The sequence below is a fragment of the Apteryx mantelli genome, chromosome 2 (assembly GCF_036417845.1).
Source record: "Apteryx mantelli isolate bAptMan1 chromosome 2, bAptMan1.hap1, whole genome shotgun sequence".
NCBI lineage: Eukaryota > Metazoa > Chordata > Aves > Apterygiformes > Apterygidae > Apteryx > Apteryx mantelli.
The window spans coordinates 14,807,427-14,821,960 of NC_089979.1; the positions used below are offsets into that span (position 1 = coordinate 14,807,427).

Genomic DNA, 14,534 nt, shown 5'->3' on the forward strand with positions numbered 1-14,534 from the left:
CTGTGAGATCTGTGTGTGTCTTTGGTGAGCAAGTTGCTTAGTGTCTCTGTACCCGAGTTTCCCATTTGTGAAATGAGAATAGCACTTCCCTTCTTCCCAGGAGCACTTTGAGAGTAAAAACAGTAAATTCTGAGCTACTCAGGCTAGAAAGAGGTATACAGAGCACCATAACGGACAGAAAGAAACTTAACCCAGTGGGGGAGAGGGGTAGGAACAGTCATGCTGAACTCAGATTTTTAAAAAAAAATCAAATACTTTCCATTGCTATTTACTGATTTTAATACCTGAGATTTTTTTTTCTTCTGCTGTTTTTCTTCCTCATCAAAGACCAACGTGTCATGTCCAGTTGCACAAAATACAGATCAGAAACAAATACCACAAACTCACTTTGAAGTTCCCCTTTTTGTAAGATTAAAAAAGAGAAACACCCTATTTGCATCTCAGTTTATTTAGAACTCTTGATTCACCATTATCTTCAGACAAGACCCAGGATGCCTTTCTATACAACTTTGACAGCTCGGAAATGCAGTGTGAAATGCATCAGCATACTAGTATTCAGAGACCAATTTCACAGCATATAGATAAAAATGGAGCAAATGAGTTATAACTGAGTTTTAAGCTCACTTAAATACTAATTTTTCAAATCCAGACAGGAAAATTATGAACATGAACATTTTTAAAAGTTTAAAAAGCAAATGAAAAAAATATAATGATTAGAGGAAGTGGAATGGGAGTCAGTATTGTCACGTGGTTTTAGAAGCAAAAGAGAAAGACACTGGTCCAGTGATTTTCCAGTGCTTTTTCTTTAACTTTCTATGAAGGGTGCAGCTTTGTATGATCAATGGTTCTTCCTCTCTCACCTTTTGCAACTGCATTTTATAGCTGCATTTTAAAGAAGCATTTTACAGCAGCATAACTTTACTGACTTTAGGAGAGTTATAACCAATGTATATAGGAGTCAGAACAGCAGCTGTGTCACCTTGGGCTATTTCCAGGCATTCAGCAAGACAGAAGTAGAGTCAGAACTTCTGTGAAGCACTTTCTGTGCCTTTTCTGAGCACGCTCTAACAAAGTTTTAGCTTTCTAAATGTGTCCTTTCATTTCTATTTAGCAATAACCAACAAACTTTTTCTTCTTTTTGTACCCTTTAAAAAAATGTCTCCTCAGAGTAAATACCAGCAGTTACTAAACACTGGTATCCAAAACAACATATAGTATTTTCTGATTCTAAAAGAGCAGGTACTTGCATGGCATCATAGATATTCCAACACTGTAGCTTTGCATCAAATAGAGATGTTTGATGAAAACACTCTTTTGGCATCTGTGGTTTCATTCCTTGCACCTTAAATTCATTCAGCCAAATCTATCTCCCCATCTCCTCCCCTGTTCCTTCTGTTCTTTGGAGAGGTCTAAGCTTGTATTCCCCAAGATGATCAGAGTCATAGATTTGGGGGAATTTTTGTGCATACAATTTGAGAGGGAAGAGTGAGATTTATTAAAACTGGCTTTTGCAATATCACCTATAAGGAGTATCACAAAGATTAAGTGTTACTCCCCTATCAGTATTTGCATAGACATCCTAGGATGCACGCACCATTTCTGAGTCACATCTACTTTTTTAGCTTCCTGTATAATGTAATACAAAATTAACTTGTTTTTCTTTTTTTTTTTCCTTAAGAACGTGACTGCTTCCTTATTCTGCTGTGTCCTTCGTTTGATCTTCCTCAAAGTCCAGCAAAACACCTTGCAAGCTAACAGAAATAACTTCCTTTCTTTCACTGCTTTTTAGCTATGAAAGCCACATTTTCATTATTGTAGTTTCTACCTTTCTCTCCTCTCTGGCTTTTGTTTGTCTCTGATACTTTAAGAGGGAAAGTTTAGCTTCCCCTTGCTATACAAATAAGGTTTTCATGCTACACTCACTGTGCTGAGCTTCCTCTACAAGTAGCTACAAGTACAAGAGACTTGAACAGCACCCATCAGCCTTGCCTCTTTCCCTCCTGAAGCGGAGGGCTGGCGGCAGAGGCTGCAGCTCTGGCATGCCCCTGCTGCTGTGCGCAGAGTACACCAAGCTTCCACGATGAGGGAGACACCACACCAAAGGGCAGCCCCCACTTGCAATGCAGTTGTAGCCGGCCCCAATCTCCACCGTTTTCCTCACTACCACCCATGCCATGTCATGCAGCAAACCCACTGTACAGAATTAACTTTGCTGTAATTGTGCCTTCTCAAGAAATCTTAGCCTTAATACATCCAGCATCAGTTCAGTCAAAGCTGCAAGGTGTTTCTTTAATTTGTTCCTTCATCTTATTTTTCAACCAAAGAATTAATAACCAGACAACTGCCATACATAGACATAATATTATGCAACTTTAATGCTGTTCAGCATAGGTCCTCATTATACACTTTCATCCATATACTCCAGTGTGGATGTATTTTATACAATATGAAGTATTTTTGAAGTATATGGCTCTAGATAAAACATTCACAACACAAGGTTTCAATGCAAGTGGGGGATTAGAAAAAAATTCAGGCAGAGTACAAAATCCTTGAAAGATAAAAAATTTCAGAAAACAAGACATATGAAAATGTCTCATTGCAATAATTCAGGAGGACTGAGTGGTTCCAGTAGTCAGGCTGACACTCACTGCTGTGCCATTGATAGAAAGCTGTCCTGGGTCAGCCAGGACTGAAGGGCACTACCAAGGGTGGTTGGTTCTCAAAGATCCTTCTACACGACAAATTTGACAAAGCAACCTTCATAGCAGACACCCTTGTTGGTTCACTGTGAATAAGTAGGCCAGGGAATGAGGAAAGTCCTGTCTTTCCTTACCCAGCCACCGCTGGTGTCTGAAGAATTTTCAAGTGCGCTGGCAGGATGTGGTAAGGAAGTTGTTCTACAAATGACAGGATTCTTCTTTTTTTCTCTCCAAGATTATCAATTTGGCACTTTTCACAAGAGCTAGAATTATTTACTAGCTTTTTTATAAAAAGAGTTTCATTGCCTGCTAAAAAGGATGCGTGTTAGGAAGCAGAGTGCAATACTATGTTTTAGTTTTGTTAAGCTAACTTTGCATTTATAATATTGTATGTCATTATATATCTGGGATGTTCAAAGCAGGCTCAATTAAACTTCATTGCTGCCAAAAGCAACTCCACAGAGGGTGGACCACTTTGCATTCCATTGCTTTCAGCAAGATGTTGCATAGGCATAAGGACATGCCCAAATAAAAACACCTTTACAACACTGCAGATTTAGGATGCAACAAATAACACACTGCAAGAACTGAGGTCAGACGTTATTCACCATTTGGTAATATTCCATTCAAATGATATTGACTCACATAATAAGTAACAAATGCAGCACTTGAAGTAACAAAAACAAAGGAATACTCCATACTCCAAAGGAAAACAGTGCAAATATTCCTGTTAAACAAAAATATACCACATATATACAAACAACACAAATGCACTGTTTTATCTGCCATATAAATAGATTTGATAAAGCTAAATCCAGGAAACTAATGAACTACTGACTGATAGTCCCAGACAGTTTCCATTTACTAACAAATACAGTAAGCTTGAAGGATCAGATCACCATAGCTGAATGTGGTTGTAAAAGAATATAAAAAAATTGCACTGGATGGATATTTAAAATTTTTTCCTCATTACATCAAACTTAAAAATTATATATACTACAGTGATATCATAAAGTCAGCTTGGGCTCTGATCATGCAAGGAGCAGATACAGAAGTCCCACAACTCTACAGGGAGCCTCAAGGCTATAGCTGTGTGGAACTCATAAGGCTGCTAAACACTGAAGGTCCAATCACAGGACTTAACAAGGGGGAGCTTTTTAGCTGCCTACACAGGTAACATTTGTTTCATTTCCATTTTCTTCCTCTTCTGGTTTAGCACCAAAATTCAGTTATGTCCTACTGACACATCTATTTATCACTGAACAGTGTAATACCATACAATGAATAGAGTAATGCTTCTAATTAGTATATAGTAAAAGTAAAAACTAGAAAAGGAAGAGATGGAAACCTGTTTTCAGTTAAGGAAATCCTGATAAGGGGTTATTTGCATTTCAGCACTCTAAAACAGATTTTAAGCAAAAAAGTCTTCTTGGAATTACATTACAGTAAAATAGACAAGTGGCATTTACTTTGATCTGAAGTGGAACACTCGAGCATTAACCTCTCCAGCTGCTATAGCTTCCATCTTCTTAATGCCAGTGCTGTGCTGCAACCATAACAAACAGCTGTTGCAAAGGCAAAAATCTAAAGGAGGAGCAGGAAAAAAAAATAGTGTGAATCATACATTATATTGCTGTACACTTCTATTCTAAACGAATACTGCAACACAGATTATTCAAAAGCTACCTCTCCCAGACAAAATGCTCTTAAGGTAAAGATAAGGTGGGGATCCTCCAAAGTTTTCTCATGAAGCTCTCTGTTATAACCCCATGTTACTGCTTTTAAATTAGTTGCTAGCTTCAGATGACATTTTGGAGTAGACTATGAACCAGAACGTCCACATAGGTCATGGCACAAACTAGTCATGTATGTATTTACATCTGTGTTTCAGTTTCCTCTTATCCGGACTGAGCAAACTCATTCTACTTTTGCTTTAATCAAATACTAATCTCAGATTTGTCTCCAAGTGAATGCCTTTACCTGCAGCAAACAACTAAGGAGACATCCTTTAAACGGTACAACTATTCACTTGCAGAAGTACGGAAATAGATTCAAATCTGGCCTCCCTGACTTGATAATGAGCCATTAGAACAATTTTCTGAGAAATTCCAGAAAGTTTCTACTGCCTGGAGAATTAATAGATTTGAACTGAAGGGTCATACCACAGCAAACTTGAATACATAATGTAATTCAGAAGGAAGAATTTAGAAACTGAACTGTTGAAAAAGATGTTTTTTCATATTGTCCATCACTGATGATGGATACTTTCTTTTAGAACATGTGGATTCAATCAGGTGATAACATCTTATCCCTTGTTATGCATACAAACTTTGACAATTAAAGTTTTGAGTTATGTCCCAGAACTATCACTCATATAAAAAGAATATATACAAACATTTTCAATTCCATTATGCACATTTTAAAAGACAAAATTTAGCAGGGCTTTACCTGTATTTTCTCCATCTAGAGCAGAGGGCTGTGTTAATGACAGTAGAACTAAGTGCCTCAAATGATTACAATTTTTTTTTGTAGGTTCTGACATTTTAATTAGGTACTTTAGGAAAAAATGTGAAGACACTGAAGATTACAGTATCTGATCTGCCATTTCCCAGCATCTCTTAAATTACAAATAACTGAGATTAGTTACAAGAGAGCCTTCTCCTCCTCTCTCTTGACAGGGATTTGAAGGGCTCAAAGACTTGAGTTCTCCCCAGTAAAAACAGTACGGAAGGAGTAAAGGGCTTCTTGGAGACCCCAGTGTTCTGTTACCAGACAGAACGACTGAAAGGACTGCAGAAAAAGATTTTACCGTGTGTGCAGTGGGATCTGGAAGGCTTGTAGGGCTACAGTTAGAGTAGAATTTGCTTGCTTAGTATAAAGTTCTCAATTGGTTTGAGTGTGACTATGAAATACCACTTCTGTCCTTGTGCCATATGGCCAGGCAGGGATTAGATGTGGCAGAGTGTGCTGCTGGCAACAGGGTCTCAGTGAAGCATTCTGGACTTGGAGCCCAACATGCCCACATCACTCCTTCAGAGCCCAGCCTGCCGAAGTGACCTTTCCTTTTTATTCTACTTTTGCAAAGAGAATGTAAACCTTGTACCTTTGGTTCATCTATTTTTATGCTGAGATAAGTTGAAGGGAGGGAACAGGTATGGGGAAGCTGTTTACCTTGCAAAGATGCATGGTGTATTTATTTCTGAGGACAGCAGATACCCACAGAGGGTTTTAGAAGCTTAATAATAGATACAGTTCCCTGAGATATGCAAGACCCTCTGGGAGGTGAAAAAACAAGAGCAGTAGTTTCAGTCTTTTGAGTTAAGCCTACTGGCACACCTCTAACTGCCCTTCAGGAGCCCAGCCAGGGAGAAAGCTAAAGCCTGGTACATTTTCTGACTCAGCTCTGCACACCCACCTCACCAGATACAGCGATTCAGTGATGATGCAACCATAGTGTTAAAAAGGCAGTCTGAGTTTAGGCTACCTATAAAACCACTCCAGCCCTTGCCATAAGGGACAGCAGGCCCTCCTGCAGCTAACTTCTATGTCTGATGTCAGTGAGTGCATATGTGGAGCTTCACAAGGAGCTTGTCCAAGACTTTTCCCCATTGCACGTTCAGGAGTATCTGCACAGTATAAAAAACAAAGCAACTGGAGGTTTGAGCACAGGCTTGAATTTTAGACCTGATGCTTTGATGAAGGCTCAGTTATCTTTTTCTTCTATTCCAATATCCAGCACTGTTTTACAAAGTGTCTCCATCTAAAAATAATAAGTTGTAGTGTTCATTTATCTAAAATACTATTGTGAAAAGTAGCAACTAAGTATCAATCACACTAGCATGGAGTAAAAGCTTATTGCAGTATTTTCATATGGCACTGTGGGAATATTTGCTGCTCTCAAAGACAATCCTTTCTCTCTCAATTTCTCTTTCCATTCCAGCTTGCTGTTAAGTTCCTAAGTTGAATGATTAGCTACAGAAGTTCAGAACAGGCTTCTATCTCTTAATACACATTTATGAAATACATACCGAGGCTGCTATGCTTATGTTATATTCATGATCAGACAGAAGCGTCTCTTGTGTAGTGGAATTAAATTTACGGGGTAAATGATGAAGAGATGTAGTTGCTGCTTGCAGTACAAAGGCTCCAAAATAAAAGACAAAAGTAGTCCCATGGAAAAGAAAATCCTGAAAAGCAAATAACAGAATCAGTCTGTGCTGCAAGAGATATCTAATTTTTCCAGCCTCAGTACAAATGAAATCCAACACTGAAACATGAAATGTATGAGCACTGATAACAATAATTTTAGATAAACAGTGTAAAAATCCATCTGAGAGCTTAGCCAGGACATTTTCAAAGCTGCTTGCAATTATAACTATAATAACAACACAGTAACGAAATTAGTGATAAATGGCAACCCTCCCTCCTGCCAAATTCTTTCAAATTAAGAGGCACCTGCTCAGCTATGTGCAAATACGTTGACCTTTAAGATCACTCTAAGGCTATTTAGAGCTGAAAGAACTCTCTCCCTTTATCAGGTCTAAAGAATAATAATAATAAAATGACATATGGGCTGACTTCACCACAATTTAAGCAGTACAATTCAAGCTTGCAGTCCCCAAAATTCCTTCTCAGCTATAACCTAAACTCCAAAAGTTCCCCCTCCCATGCTTAAATTTTGCTTCTGCGAATGCCCAGACACAGCTCAGTCTTGACACAGCTGAAGTTTACTTCCAGGTACAATCAGAATCCAAGAACTAAGGCATTTCCTCAACTCTTATATTTGGCTCTACATAAAACACAGTAAGTTGGGCGTACTTCCCGATATCGATGAATAAAATGCCTGACACTTGAGAGGATAGCACTTAGGATTTACCTTAACTGTATTTCTCTCCTGACCTTCTCTAGGCAAGTCCCTGCTCTGTGGTGAATATTAGGAGAACACAAGGTTTAGACACCTAACTCACATTTCTGGATTGAATTGCTGGGGCACTTAAAAACAGCAGTGGGTGCCTAAATCTCTTTGTGGATTAGGTTTCAGAGCCCAGCATTCTAGGCAGCAAGATCCATGACCTGCTTCAGCACAGTTTTAAAATGTCTAAAATATTCTTTCCAGATCTTCCTCTGCTGATGAGTCTGCAAAGCAGTCATTTGCAGTCCACACAGTTTCTGAATCCACCCACAACATACTTTGTGCACATACTTATGCCGACACAGTTTTATATATTATGCTTTTTGATGATATTCACGTTATATAGTCAATCTACTGCATTAGTGAATTCATTCTACACTTGTAACTCACTTAAGCGCAAGGGACTATCAGTATCCCAAAAGTGAAAGCATAGGATACACCATATGTGACTTGATCCCAGCAGCATACAGCATTCATGTGCACTAGAAATAACTGTGCAATACCGTTAACTATTGACTGTCTGATATCAAGGTAAGAATGTGTCTATTTCCCAATTTAGAGAAATGTTTCTTCACGGATGTCAAGTTTTCTTCTTGTTGAAAAGTATTTACTTTGCAAACTCATCAATTGTTCTGTATTTGACAGCAACTGAAACTACTTAAATCACACCACAGTCAGTTTTGATAAGTTTTGATATAAGCTGCTACCACAGTTTTCTATTCCACTTAGACCAGGAAATGACTGTCTCTTAATTAAGGATCATTTGAGGTCGGGTCATAGAGGGTACTGCTTTTCTTCATGACCGAAAATTATTGGGAACCCAAGTTTTGGAACAACACCTGCAATGTCCCTGGTTTCTGTTTTTCTGTCCTAGCTATTCTTTACAATTACTTCCTCTTGGAGTATCCCCAGGAAGCCCCACTGACAGCAAAAGAACTAAGAGGACATGGGGAAGAGGTGCTTTCACCATCTGGTTTAAAGGCCTTTATGTGCCAGCCCTCAAGCTTTGAGCATAAGGCACATTCCTCCGATCTCTAGCCCTGTTGTAATGTCTGTACCTCATAGAAAAATAGTAGGGACCAGCACCAGACTTGCCAGCAGCCTCCGGCACACAAGAGAGCTGACACACTGGAGAATGTAGAGTGCTGCGCTGTGCTGCAGCCAGGGAAGCTACGACTAGCTGGCACTTTTCCCACCAGCAGCCTACTGTTGTGGGCTCTCCCCCTTATTCGACCTGACACAGACAGACACGATCTGTTATGTGACCACCTGTGCGCACCAGGTGAGCCTGCATGCAGGTGTGTTCACCACAGGGCAGACACCGTCCGTCTCATGGCCCGACATTATCAGTTTTAGAGCACAGGATTCTAGCAACTTGAAAGGTCTGTGTAAATCCATAGCTAGTCAAGGAGATCCATGATTCTTCTTCGGGGCTGCTAAATACCTAGCATACCTAAATAGCACAAAACTTTCAGTGTTATTGGCTGTACTCTTTTGGCACCACGGCTTGTAAAGGAGCACAAATAGCTCCATGAGGAAAACAGTGCTGGCTGCACACAGGAGAGGTATTCTCAGAAGACAAACTCTTTCATTTCCTCCATTCACCTCCCAAACCCTCTGATTTTCTTCTCCCGGCAGCAGTTACAGTAAAGCTATGTAGCACCAGTAAGGTTTCCACATTTGTATGGTTATGGTTTCTGTATGAACCAAAAAACCCAAGATGTTACTAGGGAGGGTTTTCTGTTTTTTAATAATTTGTTAGCATAGTGCCTAATTCTCCCTTGCTTTAAACTTGTATAATCACTGAAACCTCATACAAAGCGTATGCAAAACACTGCCAAATCAGTATAATACATCAGTTCACATCTAATTTTGTAAATGAGTGTGTCGTGAGTCAGGCTGTAAAGAACAGTATTTGTCATACCATCTGGTTGAATACAGAGGAATGTACCTCCATAATGCCCATATTTTTTCCTGGCTTTTCCACTGTGTAGCATCTTATTTCTTAAGTATCTATGTCAGTATCAATGGAGTTATCCATGACACAAGCTATTACTAAACACAGGCCTATTAGAATCCCATGCTGTTTTTCACATTTACATTTAAGCTGCTGGAATCTTAAATCACATTTGTTCAAGAATCTTTAAATGAAGTGATATTACTCTAACATAACCAAGCTATGACTCTTTCCATTTTTGACCTAATAAAACAACATGTAACTTCTGAGTTCTATTGTAAATTTAATTTCTGAAGTAGCAAAAACAGTTATCTGAATACATGCCAATGTAAAACAAGCAGGTACACCTTTTCATTTTATGATAACAAAAAAATAGGTTGAGTATTTCGAGTAATTACTCATTTGCAACAGAATGCAGAAATCTTTCTGAAGTGCTGCTAAAGAGTCCAGTTCCAACAAGTTACGGAACATTCAGGTACCTGCAAATAGTGGTCAAATTATTTTTCTAGGGTTATTTCTGTTGACTCTTGGAAGGGACTGGATTTCAGCTATCATGATAGAGATAAAAGGATTGACACCGCATTTATTTAGGTTGTTAACTTAGTTATGACAGCTTTTTAGATTAAGTTACAGAGGAGTCTCACAGATACAGCTTTTACACAAGTAGTATAGCAGTTCCCCGACACAGAAAGTTTCTCAGTAATTTAATCAGAAACAATGGGCCAAAATTAATGCTACAACCAATCACTGCTGGCACCTAACAGCCAATGTGTAAGACACACGAGTGTTATAAGATGAACATTTGTATAGCATTTTCAACATACAAAAGACTATGCCCTCATCTAGCAACTCTTTTAAATAGATGCATGATTGTAAATTGGCAAATAGTTTCAATGAAACCCAGGACACTATTAATTTACTTAAGTTATGCACATGCTCAAAGGTTCTGCTGCATCATAATTTGTGAGGATGTCATAGCATAAATCCCTGTAAAGCTCTTTGTAATTACCCTAACTCATTATTAGCTTAATTACTGCTTGTATCACGCTGGAAAGCTGATGTTGTATGTATGCATTTGCTATCAAAGCGCTGAAGTTTGTTTTGAATAGAATCTAGTCTGTAAACACTGATGGACTTCAAGGTTATCTGTCAAAGACCCAAACGGATGAAGCTCAATTACTTTGCTTTACAGAGATTTCATTTCAAGGGACTGTCTGTAAATAACTTGAACACTAACAGATAGATAACCACAGATGTTGATACTGAAGCACACAAACCTAGCTACGATCAAGAAAACTGTCCATAGAAAAAAATAAGGCACACAAGAGGAAGGTGAAGGTGATCAGCAGCTACACACTAACACATTTTAATATTTTAGAAGTTCTGAACTTTTTGGAATATTTTTTGGAAGCTCCAATTCTTCTGACATTTTTGCCACCCTTGTTATTCACTCATAGTATTGTAAAAACAGAATAATACCATACTGTGCTCAGCTACTTACAGCTAAAACCCCCCTTTTTTAAATAGGAAGGTACAGTCTGTGAAAACTACTGGCACAAGCCATAATGCACAAAATCTTGTCTTCTTACTAACAAAAGCTGAGTCTCCCCAGGCTTCCTCTAAGAAAGAGGAACTTAAATCTCCTAAAAAGATATTAAGCTGCATATTAAGATATTATACTGCAGATCATGCTGTCTTTGACTATCTAAAGTTTATCAGCCAGTCATCAGCACTGTGCTACCTACGGAATTAGCCCACAAGACGGCTGAAGGCTTTCACAGGAACACAGAACTGGAAGAGACTTCCTGGGTCCTTGAGTCCAGTACTAATCTCAGACAACCACACAGTACAATGTGTTCACAAATGTATCACTTCATTTACAATATCTGATGGATCTTTCTACTTCCATTATTCACAGAGTGTACCACCACTCCTCTAATAGTTAGAAAATGTTTTATAATTTCCAGTCTACAATTATTTCTGGCCAATTTAAACCAATTTTTTGCCATGCCTTGTTAAACTAGTTCTCTCCTTGCTGCTCATGCCTTCTATGTGTTTATAGAGGACAAGCTTACACCTTCATTCAAGTTCAAAAGTCAGGCTCTTTCAGCCTCCATAATAAAACAAGTTCTATATTTCCCCATCATCCTTGCTGCTCTACTCTGTCCTCTTCCAGTTTGAATTCCTCCGTTTTGAGCAATTTTCTGTTAAAACAGTAGGCCAAGCATTACAACTTAGGATAAGTACTTCTCATCAAGTGATTTCCAATTTATAAAAGAAACAGAATCCTTAAAACAGAATCTTACTGTCTGGTTCCAGTTGATGGCAATCCTGTTTGCGTAACTGAAGAGGAACACACAGAGGAACACAATGGACAGGAACCACGCGGTCACTGCTACAAACATCACCCATCCCTGCAGCAGCGGCAGTGGAACTTGGGTGGCAGCTACCAAAATCCAGACTATTGTTCCAAACACCTGCAAGGAAAGGAATACAGGTGACGAGCTGAGAGATCACTTTTATTCAGTCCTCTCTGCCTAAGAACTAGCCCTTAATATCTCACATCAACAAGTCTTCAGGTTACTTTTAGGAACTAAGAGAAAACACTTCAAAAGTACTTGAGGAGCCTAAGTACCATTCTCAGAACTGACAGGCACTAAGTGGAAGTTAAGATGAAGCCTCACTAAATTCTTAAAAGCTCTTAAAGCAGCCTTGAAAATGAGATTTACAAACCCAGGTTGCTCATGTGCTGCTGCTGAAAATTTTACCCTTAGGCTCAATTTGAAGGGAATATAAGAAATGTGAAAATATGGATATTATGTACGTTGTGTGTGTGTCAACAATCTATACTATCAACATAGATACTAAAATTAGCATGACAAGGATGCACATGAGATTTGGATTCAATCTTATGCTGTTTAGTTTTGCTAGTCCTAATCAAATGACATACAGAAAATAAATTAAATTGCATCCTATTTTTCAATGCATTTGTAATAAAGTGCTCAAAGAGAACACATTAAAGTGAAATAGAAGACTAGAATACAGAATAAGGCGAGTTGTAAATTATGCGGCAATGACTAGAAAAGTATACAGCTTTTCAGAGTTATTGTAACTAGGAGAGAAATTCAGCCCCACAAATTTTGTTTGTAGCATATCGATCTCAATGGCCTGAAGGATGATTTTCATACTCTAAGCTTGTCTGTTTTAATCAATTGTTGGTCTAACAAAGGATATTATCTCTCCCAGCAAATCCTGTCTCTATAAAAAATGGTGCCTGAAAAAAATCATAATTGTCATCCGAAACATGTTCATTTATTATAGAAAGGTTTAACTTCATAATCCAAGTTGCTGTGATATGACAGCTACAATTAATTTCAAAGCAAGTTACTATTTTCCAGTTCTCTAGATCTACATTTTCAGATTCAAAAAACTTTCTTTGGGACCAAGGCTGGGTCTTTCAGAAGGTGCCTGCTATATGATGAACTAGGTCCTCTCTAGCGTTAAACCGCAGCAGCGTATGTGTAAAGATGCGTGGCTAGTCTTAGCTCAAAATCCCCATGGGGTTATGTATTAGCCTTCAACCTATTCGCTGGGGTTCCTTTTTCAGCTGTTGTGAAGAAGCGATGTTTCTGTAGTTTCACAGGTCTGCAGGTGCAAGCCTGTCGCTCCGAGACCCGACAACAACGGGCAGCGAGGAAGCAGAGGGCACAGCAGAAAGTGTGCGCATCCCACTGCAGACACTGCCCAATTCCAGGACCTGCTGCAGTGCCACTTCCCTAACATCACACCCATCCACTACAGCGAGGTTGCCAGACGTAGGATGGATTTGCCAGCCTAATTAGCCTTCTGTCCCTACCAGCTTGGGGCCTGATTTAGTGCCTGGACACGTACACCGAGCTCTTTGCTCCCGCGTGGGTTGTTGCTGCTTGCACAGTGGAGTATTCAGCTCTGGCCCCACGAAAAAAAAATCTGAATAAAATCAGAGGAGTTCTGCCAAGATTTTTCTCTCTTGCTAATTAGGGCTGCAATTCCGCAAAGACTCATTCCCCGCCCTAGCTCCGAGGGCCTAATTCAAATCCGCAGGGTCTTACACGTGAAACCGAAGACACACTAGGAGTCCGCACAGGACCTATCACGCACACACGCAGGCAAAACCCAGCACAGTGTTTTCACCGGGGACTCAGGGACTTCAGGGCTACTTTGGGCATCAAAGTCCTCGCCAGCTTAAACAACCCACATAAAATCCACGTCAAAAGGCCTCGCGCGCCGCTGGGCCGCACCGGAGGGGAGGGGAGGGGAGGGGAAGGGAAGGGAAGGGAAGGGAAGGGAAGGGAAGGGAAGGGCCGCGCCGCCCCGCGGCCCCCGGGCCCCCGAGAGCCGCCGAGCCCGCCGCGCCGCTCGCCCTCACAAGATGGCAGGTGGCGGCGGGCCGGGCCGCGGCGGCGCCCCCCGGCGGGCAGCGCGCAGGGGCAGCGCGGCCGTGGCGGGGCGCGGGCTCACGCGATCACTCACGATCTCCAGGAAGACGAAGGCCCCCGAGTAGGTGCGCAGGATGTCCAGGCCGGAGGGCAGCGTGACCCGGGGCGGCGGGAAGTAGGCGGCGGGGTTGGGGGGCGGCGGCATGGACGAGCCCCCTCTGGGCAACATGTTGCTGCTGCTTTTGCCGCCGCTGCTGCCGAGCGCCGCCGCGGGCAGGTGGACGCGGAGGAGGAGGAGGAAGAGGAGGGAGCAGGTGCGGGGAGCGAGCGAGCGCACCGCCCCGGCCCGGCCCGGCCCGGCCCGACCGCCTCCCTCCTGCCCGCCCCGGCGCGGAGCCCGCCCCGCCGTGCCCTGGTGCCGGCAACCTGCCGCGCCCAGCCCGCGCCCCCGGGCGGCCCCAGCGCCGCAGCGGGGCCGCCCGCGCAGTGCCGCCGCCGGCACGGGGCGCGCGGGGCCGAGCGCGCCGCGGGGCAGCGCCCGCCCGCCC

The 14,534-nt window shown here is 41.3% G+C and overlaps 1 protein-coding gene across 2 annotated transcripts; it reads right to left on the bottom strand.

Moving 5' to 3' along the window:
• Positions 1–2,353: 2,353 nt before the first annotated feature.
• On the bottom strand, positions 2,354–14,326 carry MAL2 (mal, T cell differentiation protein 2). 2 transcript variants are annotated; one of them, XM_067292276.1, is made up of 5 exons: positions 14,081–14,326; positions 11,875–12,045; positions 6,728–6,886; positions 4,169–4,283; positions 2,354–3,008 (listed from the first exon to the last, which is right to left on the bottom strand). In XM_067292276.1, the coding sequence occupies exons 1-4, from the start codon at positions 14,213–14,215 to the stop codon at positions 4,212–4,214; spliced, it is 537 nt and encodes a 178-aa protein (XP_067148377.1). In that variant the 5' UTR covers positions 14,216–14,326; the 3' UTR covers positions 2,354–3,008; positions 4,169–4,211. The 2 variants fall into 2 exon arrangements, with proteins under 2 accessions (XP_067148377.1, XP_067148375.1); XM_067292274.1 differs by having other exon boundaries at positions 2,354–4,283.
• Between the last annotated feature and the right edge of the window lie 208 nt (positions 14,327–14,534).